This window comes from Ylistrum balloti, unplaced genomic scaffold (genome assembly GCF_031769215.1).
Source record: "Ylistrum balloti isolate Yb309-2 unplaced genomic scaffold, AGI_CSIRO_Ybal_v1 Utg370010, whole genome shotgun sequence".
Classification (NCBI taxonomy): Eukaryota; Metazoa; Mollusca; class Bivalvia; order Pectinida; family Pectinidae; genus Ylistrum; species Ylistrum balloti.
In genome coordinates, this window is record NW_026782083.1 from 150,942 (window position 1) to 163,014 (window position 12,073).

The window sequence follows — 12,073 nt, forward strand, 5'->3', positions numbered from 1 at the left end:
AATTTTGTGAGAGAAATGACACATATTGATTTTCTTGAAAGTGAGAAGCAATAATAAAGAACGGTTGTCAACACCTGATACTTGATAATGAACTGTAACTGTCATCAGTCAGACAAGCTAACTGGAGGATTATTATTAAAGGAGTCATATATGTTGAAAAAAGAATTTTAGAAAGTTACTTTCCCAGCTGAAGGTTGGAGTATTTACTTCAATTAAAGTTATCCATGGACATTGCTATATTAAAGATGGTCAAGCAGGTTGGTTTTGACAAACAGGACTATTCTTCTCCACTGTATATAGCATTGAACGAGAAGTAATGAATAATTGTGATAGAGATAGCTTTCACTGATCTACCAAGGCCTTCTTCAATGAATTTGGATTATAAATGCTTATTAGCAGTAGAGAAAATTCTTTGATTTGATTGGTCAGTTTTGAAAAAGATTGCATATGATTGGTCACCTCACTCAGCATGTCATACATCATTTCATTTTCATTGCTAAATATATTTACTATGTTACAGGACAGTGATGCTAATATAACTGTATCTTATTGAGTTTGTGCTGATCACTGGGCAGAGCCAAAAATCTTAACATCCACATTCTCTGCTGCCTGAGATAAGATTTTGACATTTTACACCATTAAATGCATATTTACGTGAATATGTTGCTTATCAGCTATAAGCAGCTGTTGTCTTCAGCATATTAGGGACATCATTGGGAGTTTAGAATCTACTTTACAGTCTCTTCACTGGTGAAATGATTGATTCAGTCGTGTAACTATATTTCTGCGGTGAAAGCCGAGTGGTCAATTAAGGTTGAGCAGGTTAGTGGGCAGTTTAGGGTGAGAAGAATAGTGGTCAGTTTAGGGCGACAAGGATAGTGGTCAGTGTAGAGTGAAAAGGATAGTGGTCAGTTTGGTTTGAGAAGGCTAGTGGTCAGTTCAGGGTGAGAAGCATAGTGGTCAGTTTAGGGTGAGAAGGATAGTGGTCAGTTCAGGGTGAGAAGGCTAGTGGTCAGTGTGGTTTGAGAAGGCTAGTGGTCAGTTTAGGGTGAGAAGGCTAGTGGTCAGTTTGGTTTGAGAAGGCTAGTGGTTAGTTTAAGTCAAGAAGGCTAGTGGTCAGTTTAGGGTGAGAATTAAGGCTATTAATTACTTTACTTTGTTCTGCTGAATAATACCACTTATCTCAAGGACACATTTATTGCCCTTGTCATAAACAAACATGGCTATTATCTCCCCGAAACTGACCATATATTTCGTGATATTGAAGATTGGGTCATAATGGAAGGTCAGTTGTTTATTTGTGACAAGAGATACATTAAAGATTTTGATCACATTCCAGTGAAATTTTATGGGGACTTTTGGAAAATAACTTTATATCATCACTTTATAAGATTTAATAGGAGGAGGACGAACTTAAAACTGACGGATGAAAGTGTGTTAGTTCTTCTTGCTGAATTCTGAATTACACGTTCCCCATGAGTGTTTAGAGCTGTTCCTGTCAACATTACACTCCATCCATATTTATCTCTCTGACATTTTCGACGTTGTAAATTTTTTTTGTAAACATCGTCGCATGTAAATCTACCCAGGGAACAAAAGAAGGTACCTTTTCATAGATTGATCTTTTCCTTTTACATTTAGTAGTGTAAGAGTACAATATGTCTTATTTACTTCTTGTTTCTCTGACTTTAAACTCAAGGTTATCTGTAGCCTTATGATCAAGGTCATCTCTTGATCTTACAGCCAAAGTTATGGCTAACCTTAAAGTCAGTCATCTGTGACCCTAAAGACAAGGTCATGTTGATCTAAAAATCAAAGTCATTTCTGATCTTACAGCCGAAGTCGTGTGTAAACTTAGTCAGTCATCTGTGACCTTATTGTCAAGGTTATGTTGCTCTTATACTCATGTTAGAATATTGGAAAGGACAAGAATACAAAACCTCATGTTAGAATGTCGAAAAGAACAAGAATGCTAGTTAGAGCTGGTTAGGCAGCTACATGAATTGATTCTCAGTGAAGCGTTGCTGCCATCTTTTGCATGTGTGAATTGAGCTTTATGTTGCTGTGTAGATCCTTGGTATATCTAGGATCTATTGGAGATACATGAGTGTTCCAGTCTTGGTATAGTATCAGTAGGCCTAGTGATTGACCAGGGACAATCAGATATGGCACAATCTCCATAGTCAGTGCAAAGATGTATGAAATTGGTGTAAGCCCATGGGAAAGTTCCCATCAGATTCCTATTGTTTTTCAAATAGAATCTCGAGAATAGGCAGAAAATTTGTTTTGAATGGAAAAGTTGATAGGATGAGAGCTTGGAGCTCCTATTCTCAGCACTTATACAATATTAATGTATTCTGCTTGCAGAGATATATAGCAACTGCCAGCATCATGTTGACTCTGTCCTCACCATCTTTCCTACACTTAGCATTGGTAAAATATTGTCTGGTAACACTTCATTCATATTGGCCTCATTCCATGTCTTCTATGTTATTACTCCAAAGTATTCCGTGTAAAAGACCACTCTATTATAATTTCCTACCATATTAAAAGTTATTATAAAGGTGTGAGTTGTAGAAAGCAAATTTAATTGGCCTAGTGTAAAGCTTAATTGTACAGATAAATGATGAATCGTTTCATGTGCTAGACCACGCGACATAAACTATTACAAAGATGGTTAGTTACGAGAAAAACACTCCTCATTACTGGTATGCACAGGTATAAATTCTTAACTAAAAGCATATCTACAGCACACACTACATATTAGATACATGTACATTAAAGGGTCCAGCCTTTAAATTGCAATAAAATGGGAATTTGGTATATCCTGAAACAGATGCTAGATATTTTTAATTTTTTGCTGACTGTTAACTGTTACTTTTGGATACATTGGTTTGTCAGGGTTTTTTTAGCTCATTGAGCAAAGTGAGTTTATGCCATATGTGGTGCAGTGTCCGGTGTCCGGCCAACGAGCATCAACTTTTCCAATAACACGACTTCTTTGGATTAACCAAAAGGTCTGGACACTTGATATTTGACTGGTAGGTTCCTGGATTGAAGCCGACAATATTTGCATGAAGAAATGCATTCAAACAATATTCTAGGTCATAGAGGTCAAATTTGTTACAGCACACAAACAGCTTTTCAGTATAATGAAGATTATGAATGTCACTGATGTGAAATGTATTTGTGATAACCATGAAATACCAGGTGAGTGATACTGGCCATCATATTTATTAATAGCTTACCTGCTTATTAGTAATAAGCCTGTAAACCCAGGAATGCAATTCTATATACTACTCATTCAAAGTAGGTGTGGGCTTATTACAGTACCCCAGGAATACACTCGTTATACTTCTCACTCAAAAGTAGGTGTGGGCTTATTACTGTACCCCAGGAATGCACTCGTTATACTTTTCACTCAAAAGTAGGTGTGGGCTTATTACTGTACCCCAGGAATGCACTCGTTATACTTCTCACTCAAAATAGGTGTGGGCTTATTACTGTACCCCAGGAATACACTCGTTATACTTCTCACTCAAAAGTAGGTGTGGGCTTATTACAGTACCCCAGGAATGCACTCGTTATACTTCTCACTCAAAATAGGTGTGGGCTTATTACAGTACCCCAGGAATGCACTCATTATACTTTTCACTCAAAAGTAGGTGTGGGCTTATTACTGTACCCCAGGAATGCACTCGTTATACTTCTCACTCAAAATAGGTGTGGGCTTATTACTGTACCCCAGGAATGCACTCATTATACTTCTCATTCAAAATAGGTGTGGGCTTATTACTGTACCCCAGGAATGCACTCGTTATACTTCTCACTCAAAATAAGTGTGGGCTTATTACTGTACCCCAGGAATGCACTCATTATACTTCTCATTCAAAATAGGTGTGGGCTTATTACTGTACCCCAGGAATGCACTCGTTATACTTCTCACTCAAAATAGGTGTGGGCTTATTACTGTACCCCAGGAATACACTCGTTATACTTCTCACTCAAAATAGGTGTGGGCTTATTACAGTACCCCAGGAATACACTCGTTATACTTCTCATTCAAAATAGGTGTGGGCTTATTACTGTACCCCAGGAATGCACTCATTATACTTCTCATTCAAAATAGGTGTGGGCTTATTACTGTACCCCAGGAATGCACTCATTATACTTCTCACTCAAAGTAAGTGTGGGCTTATTACTGTACCCCAGGAATACACTCGTTATACTTCTCACTCAAAAGTAGGTGTGGGCTTATTACTGTACCCCAGGAATACACTCGTTATACTTCTCACTCAAAAGTAAGTGTGGGCTTATTACTGTACCCCAGGAATGCACTCATTATACTTCTCACTCAAAGTAAGTGTGGGCTTATTACTGTACCCCAGGAATGCACTCGTTATACTTCTCACTCAAAATAAGTGTGGGCTTATTACTGTACCCAATTAATGTGATTCCTTATACTTCTCATTCAAGGTAGAATGTTGTCATGTTACAGTACCCCAGCACTTGGGCAGCTCATTATACTTCTCATTCACAATAGGGTATCATCTTATTACAGGACAATGCACTATATACAGATGGGCTTATTACTACCTTCTGTATACTGTTGTGTGTTCTAGCAGTTTTGCTTTGGTTTTATTTTTATATCACGCCCATCCTGTGTTAAATTGTCTAATGCAACAGTAATAATAATGTTCAATAAGAAGCCCAACTACTTGATGTACAAGTTTTATCATTGTGGTTGAAACCCCTGGGCTTATTAGAGGTAAAATACAGTAGTATTGCTTGCCACTTGTTACGTTTAAGTGGTGAATTTGATTGGCTAACTGAATTAGTGTCTTTGTCACATATGCCCCTCCCATTACTGACAAGTAATGATCACTCTGGAGATTTGTAAGTCAATTACACAACAAATTTTTTATTAGGGTGTTGTATTAAATTTAGTTCTCTATTCCTAAATAACTTCAGAAATGTTTGTGTGAATAAGGCTTTAACTGTCAACATATTGATTTGTTGATTCAATTTCATTTCATTTGGGAATTCAAATTCTCAATGTCTTACTGTTAGCAAGCCAAGGTCTATTTTGTTGCCATCAGAAATTACCAGATACTGTTTTTTTCTGATATGTTAGATATATACCATCTACTATGGCTGTTAATGTGTTAGACTTTAGTGTGATAGCATTATCAAAATCAGCTTGGATATATGTAGTGGAGTTTTTTTCGAATATTTATGCAATCGCTGCACAGGCAATAATTGTTCTTGTATTTTTTTGTCATATATAATGCCATCTGTCTTTAATGATAAAATCCAAGATAGCAAATAAGGTCTGTGATCTGTGCTTGTTGGTATAAAATCCAGCCCACTTTGAACCGGGTTTTAGACTCTGGCACTGTGGGTTTGTTGGTATAAAATCCAGCCCACTTTGAACCGGGTTTTAGACTCTGGCACTGTGGGTTTGTTGGTATAAAATCCAGCCCACTTTGAACCGGGTTTTAGACTCTGGCACTGTGGGTTTGTTGGTATAAAATCCAGCCCACTTTGAACCGGGTTTTAGACTCTGGCACTGTGGGTTTGTTGGTATAAAATCCAGCCCACTTTGAACTGGGTTTTAGACTCTGGCACTGTGAACTTATCGGCAGATAAAATCAGTATTTTGCGATATCTTTGTCACTTTTGTCAAAGTGAAAGTTCAATAGATTGTGAATGGTTACATGCTGTATGTAATTTATCAAAATTTAGTTCCAATGAGTTGTGACTGGTTACACACTATAAGTCATATTTGTTACAAGTGAGATTCTAATAAATTTTGACTGGTTACATGCTGTGTGTCCAATTTGTCTTGTGTAAAAAGTTCATTAAATCTTGACTGGTTACATGCTATGAGTCATACCGTTATTTGTTGTCATGTGTGAAAAGTTCATTAAATTTTGACTGGTTACATGCTGTGTGTCAAATTTGTCATGTGTGAAAGTCCTCTAAGTTGTCATTGGTGACATGCTAGGAGTCATATTTATTGTCATGTGTGAAAAGTCCATTAAATTGTGATTGGTTACATGCTGTCATTTATGTATCACATTTGTTAGGATGAAAACTATGACTTACCATGGCTGGTTTACAGATGGTGCCGAAGATCCAACCTCCAGATACAAGAATCATTCCATAGGCTATTTACATAGTAAATTTCATGGTTTTATACTAGTTTTTATTTTCTGGATGGAAGTAAATGATGGAAAAAGGATTAATTACACTTTTTATTGTGCTTTCAATGAATAAGATGACAGCAGACCAGTCTCTGTGTATGTATTATGTTTATAGGGGTGACCATGTGACTTTACTATAACATGAGCTCTTGAGATTAAACAACGTGACTGCCAACTTTTTCATGTGTATTTATAGGTATTCATTATAGGTTTTCTGTTTAAACTTCCCGATTCCACATGATTGGTAACCAGGGAAAATTGTGTGTATCTCAGACGTGCATGTAGGTTTAGGTCGTTTTTGATGGTATAAGTAGGGACTGGTCGAGGAGTAAAAGAAATAAAGAGAATTATGAGATGTTGGTGATGTTGCTGTAGGTCGTCTAGCAATAACAAGGGTAATGTACATGGTCCTGAGTGAGGGGGTCATTCTGGACACAGTTATCGTGTTTATTTTTACTGATGAAGGCTGTATTTATACTGATCTGCTGTACATGTGTTACTCATCAGAAGACCTTGAATTTCACATTATATAAGGATATTTTATCAGTTTCCATCTCATTATGTGGTTTATGGTGCTCATCACAAGTGTTTCATCTTAGCTCAAACTTGACTCTATATCTACAGTTTTCATTGTTACAATGTAATCTGCAAATGTATGACGGTATTTCATTATGAAATACTAACATCACTATAGGCTTAATTTACATGAGTTTATTGGCAGAAATATTACATGGATTTATACATCGACTAACTAGGCAATCAAATGATAACAACATCAGTCTTCTTCCAATATCAATAATGAATTTGAATTTATTGGAGTTTGGAACTTGCTGTCGATATCGGGTGATTTAGATGGTACATGCCTGGTAATAATTCTATATATACTTGTTGTTCAGTAATAGTGTATACTGATATTATTTCATTGTCTTTTAATAAGTCCACTAATTGAAAGTATTGTTCAGTGAATTTATAAGCCATTGCCATTTCATTGCCCTGTAATAAGCCCACCCGTGGTGTTGAGCATGACATTTCGTGTTGCTTCCTGGGGTTATTGGATGTTGAAGTTTATTAGAGTGAATCTTGGAATCTGTAAAATTTATATTATTTAATTTGTTACAGCAACTCCTGAAGCCATTGAAGAAATGCAACAGATGAGAGATGCATATCCTTTTTGTTCTTGTGTTTGTTAAAAGTAGTTTATACTTTGGCAGCAACAAAACCTAAAAAGTACACTATGAAATGTTCAGTCAACAACAGTGACTTTAACAAAAAAACTTGTTTACGATAAAGTTTATCACTGATAAACTTCCAACAGAATCATAAGGTATTTAGCTACCATGACTTTGTAATAAGACTTATATTATACATTAAATGATTTATTGACATTTATCAAAGTAAAAATAATAGGATTTCATTTAGGCAGTTGGTAATTTAAATAACCTGATTGCATGGGAGAAAGATTTTTCTTTTTCAAAAAGGAAACTTGATCATGTGTTAGTATAGAAATTTGTGTCAACTGTCAAGTGTAACTGTCTGTTGTAAGAAGGTGGGAATGTAAAAATTCCTTGACCACATTGTACATGGTTACTAGAGATGTTCCAGGACCAAGCAAATGACCCCGCAGGACTGTTGGAGGAGGGAGAGGTAGTCAATCTCATTAACAAGCTCAACAGTAACATTTCTCCTGCCCGTATACACCAGAAACTAAAGGTAGGTAAAGTTGTGTCTTCCCTTATACACCAGAAACTAAAGGTAGGTAAAGTTATGTCTCCCTGTATACACCAGAAACTAAAGGTAGGTAAAGTTATGTCTCCCTGTATACACCAGAAACTAAAGGTAGGTAAAGTTGTGTCTTCCCTTATACACCATAAACTAAAGGTAGGTAAAGTTATGTCTCCCTGTATACACCAGAAACTAAAGGTAGGTAAAGTTATGTCTCCCTGAATACACCAGAAACTAAAGGTAGGTAAAGTTGTCTCCCTGTATACACCAGAATCTAAAGGTAGGTAAAGTTGTGTCTCCCTGTATACACCAGAAACTAAAGGTAGGTAAAGTTATGTCTCCCTGTATACACCAGAAACTAAAGGTAGGTAAAGTTATGTCTCCCTGTATACACCAGATACTAAAGGTAGGTAAAGATATGTCTCCCTGTATACATCAGAAACTAAAGGTAGGTAAAGTTATGTCTCCCTGTATACACCAGAAACTAAAGGTAGGTAAAGTTATGTCTCCCTGTATACACCAGAAACTAAAGGTAGGTAAAGTTATGTCTCCCTGTATACACCAGAAACTAAAGGTAGGTAAAGTTATGTCTCCCTGTATACACCAGATACTAAAGGTAGGTAAAGATATGTCTCCCTGTATACATCAGAAACTAAAGGTAGGTAAAGATATGTCTCCCTGTATACATTAGAAACTAAAGGTAGGTAAAGTTATGTCTCCCTGTATACACCAGAAACTAAAAGTAGGTGAAGTTATGTCTCCCCTTATACATTAGAAACTAAAGGTAGGTAAAGTTATGTCTCCCTGTATACACCAGAAACTAAAGGTAGGTAAAGTTATGTCTCCCTGTATACACCAGAAACTAAAAGTAGGTACAGATAATTGATGTAAAGAAACTGCCTATAAATTAAAGCTTCTTTTCTTGGATGAATCGCTCTTTACATAATTTTAATGAGATCACTGGTTACAATTAACATGTATATTGTACCCAACACAATATAGCTTTGGCATATATTTATGAATTACCTCCCTTACAGGCTGTGATTTATCTCCCTTATGCACATTACACAAATGACTGTTGTTTTCTTTTTTGATTAGGTTGCATACATTTCTAAGGAGATTTTACTATTTATATGTCAATCTATACAGGAATTTGAACTGAAGAAGACAGATGGTTCCATAGAAGGTTGGACAAGTCCACGAGGGAGAATACACAGTGATGAATTTGTCACCTTGTTCAAAGAATTATCAACACGGCCAGAGATCTACTTTCTATTGGTGCGGTACGTAAATCTAAAGTTTTATATGAATATTGTATTTTACTACCACTAGAACAACTCAGGCTGATTGTTCTTCACTTACTCTTTAAAGTCATTCAAAGAAGACGTCATTGATGATGTGACAATGATAAAAATTTTGGTCGTCTTTTTTTGTATTTTGCATACCTTCTTCATGAGTTTTTATTCATCGTGTATTAAACAATAGTTACAATAGCTAAGATTTTGATTTCAGAGATATGTTTTTGTTCTTGACTTAATGGTATTATATGGAGACTTTTGAAATCTGCATAAAGTCAGAACTACCTTTTTTCAGATTATGGAAAAAATAAAAAAAATGTTCCAAAAACACTGATAAATATTAGTGATGTAGCCTCAATACCTTAGAATAAATGACATGATTAATTTGTAGATATGATATTCCAGGAATCATGAATCATCACTATGACTAATTCTCATACAAAACATGTTCAGTTGTGACTAGACACATACTGTAGAATCATATACTTTTGGGGGGCTCAAATTTCATGGTTTTACTGAAATATTTATTTTGTTGACAAAATTGATTTTTGCAGATAAATTTTTTTATCTGTTAATCATTCGGTGGATATATGAATTCATGGACTGATTGTATCCACAAATACGATGAAAAGAAATCCCAGAGGACAATGAATGATTTAACAGTACTTGATTTGGACAGATTTGGTGAGTGGAAACCCTCACTCAGACCACATTGACTAAATGATTGATAGATTCTTTTTGATCTTCCAGATATGCAAGTAATGCAGACTACCTCTCAACAGATGATTTGTTGCTATTTTTAGAAGCTGAACAGGGGGTGAGTATTTAGACTAATTCTGGCGTGTCTCAAAACATGTCTAAAAACCAGAGTCAGAAACAGTGTATATCTTGTACTCTCATTCATCTTATCTCATATTTCATAATATGTCAGTGGTCCAAGAACAACATACAGTTGGGCCAATTTTACCAGAGACAGAGTCAAAATAAACACCAGGGCAACTTGTTTCCAGTCAGTACATAACCTGTGAATGAGGTCCTGATTCTGTCAGAGACAGAGTCAAATAAACATTACAAAAAGATATGTATTCCTAGCCAGTACATTACCTATAAATAAGGTTGGAGAATTCTTTAGCCAGAGCGTTTCTGACATGCATGATCATAAAACTCCAAAGGTGTACTGATTACCTTTGCCTTGAAGATGGAATCTTAAACGTTTGCTGGTACAAGGGTCAAATACAATAACTAGTATGGACATTTTGTTTTGTTGAACATTGTTGTATGTATCCTTCCATTATTCCAAGGCTACTGTTAAGTATTCACAATTCAGGAAGACCTAGTTATCAGAGATGTAAGACACTCATCTGTCGGCATCAGTATGCTTTGTCTATGTATCAACACATTTCTGGATGGAGTTGAACTTTTTAATGGAAAGTTTACATGATTTATCCTGTCAGACCCTGTATTATCATTTATTCATTATTAAAAACTAATATGACCTCAAGCCTAATGTAGGTATTATTTAAGAGAGCCCTTACTAGACTGCAGTGTAGACAGTGTCCATGATGGTGGCAGTGCCCTGTTAAATCCTTATGTTACTAAAGGAAAGCTTATTTATGATACTATACTTATTACACTCAACAGACAGTGATGCTTATTTTTGTACATTACCTAACTTCCATTATGAAAGATCTGATGAGAGCACTTCTACTAGGAAATAATAGAAATGTTGTCATACCCCTCCACAATAAAGTAGGGGGCCAATCAGCTTGTTTGTCCACATGTCTGTTCTGTAGAAAAATTTTGTCCAGACAACTCCTTCTAAACTTGTGGAGCAGTTTCAATGAAACTACACGGGAAAGTTAGGGACCATGTGTAGATGTGCAGGAATTTGGGTTGCCATGGTAACCAGGTCACTATAAACAAGTTTTTACATAATGGGCTTAATTAATCAATCCTTTGAACATTTTTATGGAAATTAGTCAACTGGTGTAACTTATCAAAGCCTGTAATTTGACACATCAGATGTTTTCAGAACGGTTACTATGGAAACATGATAGAGGCTTGTGATTGGTCAATATTGAGATATTTTCAGATTGCGTTGAAAATTGAAATTGAAATATAAGGGTGTTGAGGGAGGGCACTTACAATGGTATCATTTTCAAAAACATCTGATGTCATTTGGGTTGCTATAGTAGCCACATAATTATTATTAGATGGACCTTTTCCAGACTTCTCCTAATATTGTGACTGATTTCAATGAAATTACGCATGATTGTTAGTGACCATAAATAGATATTCATTCTGTTGGTTTTTTTAGCAGAAATATATGTTGCAATGGTAACCAGGTCAATTACACCAACTTTCATTTGACACAGCAGGTGTTTCCAGAACCATTACTATGGAAGCATGATGGAGGCTTTTGATTGGTTTAAATTGAGACATTATCAGTTTGTGCTTAATATTGATACATAAGGATTTAAGGGAAGGCAATTACAATTGTACCATTTTCAAAAACATCTGATGACATTTGCCATAAAACCAATGATAGGCAGATCTTATCCAGACTTCTCCTAATATTGTGTGCTGATTTCAATGAAACTACACAGGGATGTTAGGGACTATGTGTAGATGTGCAAATGTGTATGCAAGTTTATATTTGCAGAGATATTGGTTGCCATGGTAACCAGGTCACTATACACAAGATTTCATATGAAGTGCCATAACTCTGAACCTTTTCATTGATTTTATTTAAACTTGATAAAATGCTATACTAATTATAGCCTATAACTTAACATATTAGGAATTCCAAAACCATAACCATGGAAACACATTGGAGGCGTCTGTCTG

General features: G+C 35.8%; 1 protein-coding gene across 1 annotated transcript in view; it reads left to right on the forward strand.

Moving 5' to 3' along the window:
- LOC132548433 (inactive phospholipase C-like protein 2) overlaps positions 1-12,073 on the forward strand; it is a 90,364-nt gene that overhangs the window by 50,212 nt on the left and 28,079 nt on the right. Inside the window, exons 4-7 of the mRNA XM_060212298.1 lie at positions 7,326-7,368; positions 7,787-7,916; positions 9,078-9,211; positions 9,977-10,043. Of these exons, the coding sequence (XP_060068281.1) occupies positions 7,326-7,368; positions 7,787-7,916; positions 9,078-9,211; positions 9,977-10,043 (374 nt within the window). The remainder of the gene's footprint in view (positions 1-7,325; positions 7,369-7,786; positions 7,917-9,077; positions 9,212-9,976; positions 10,044-12,073) is intronic.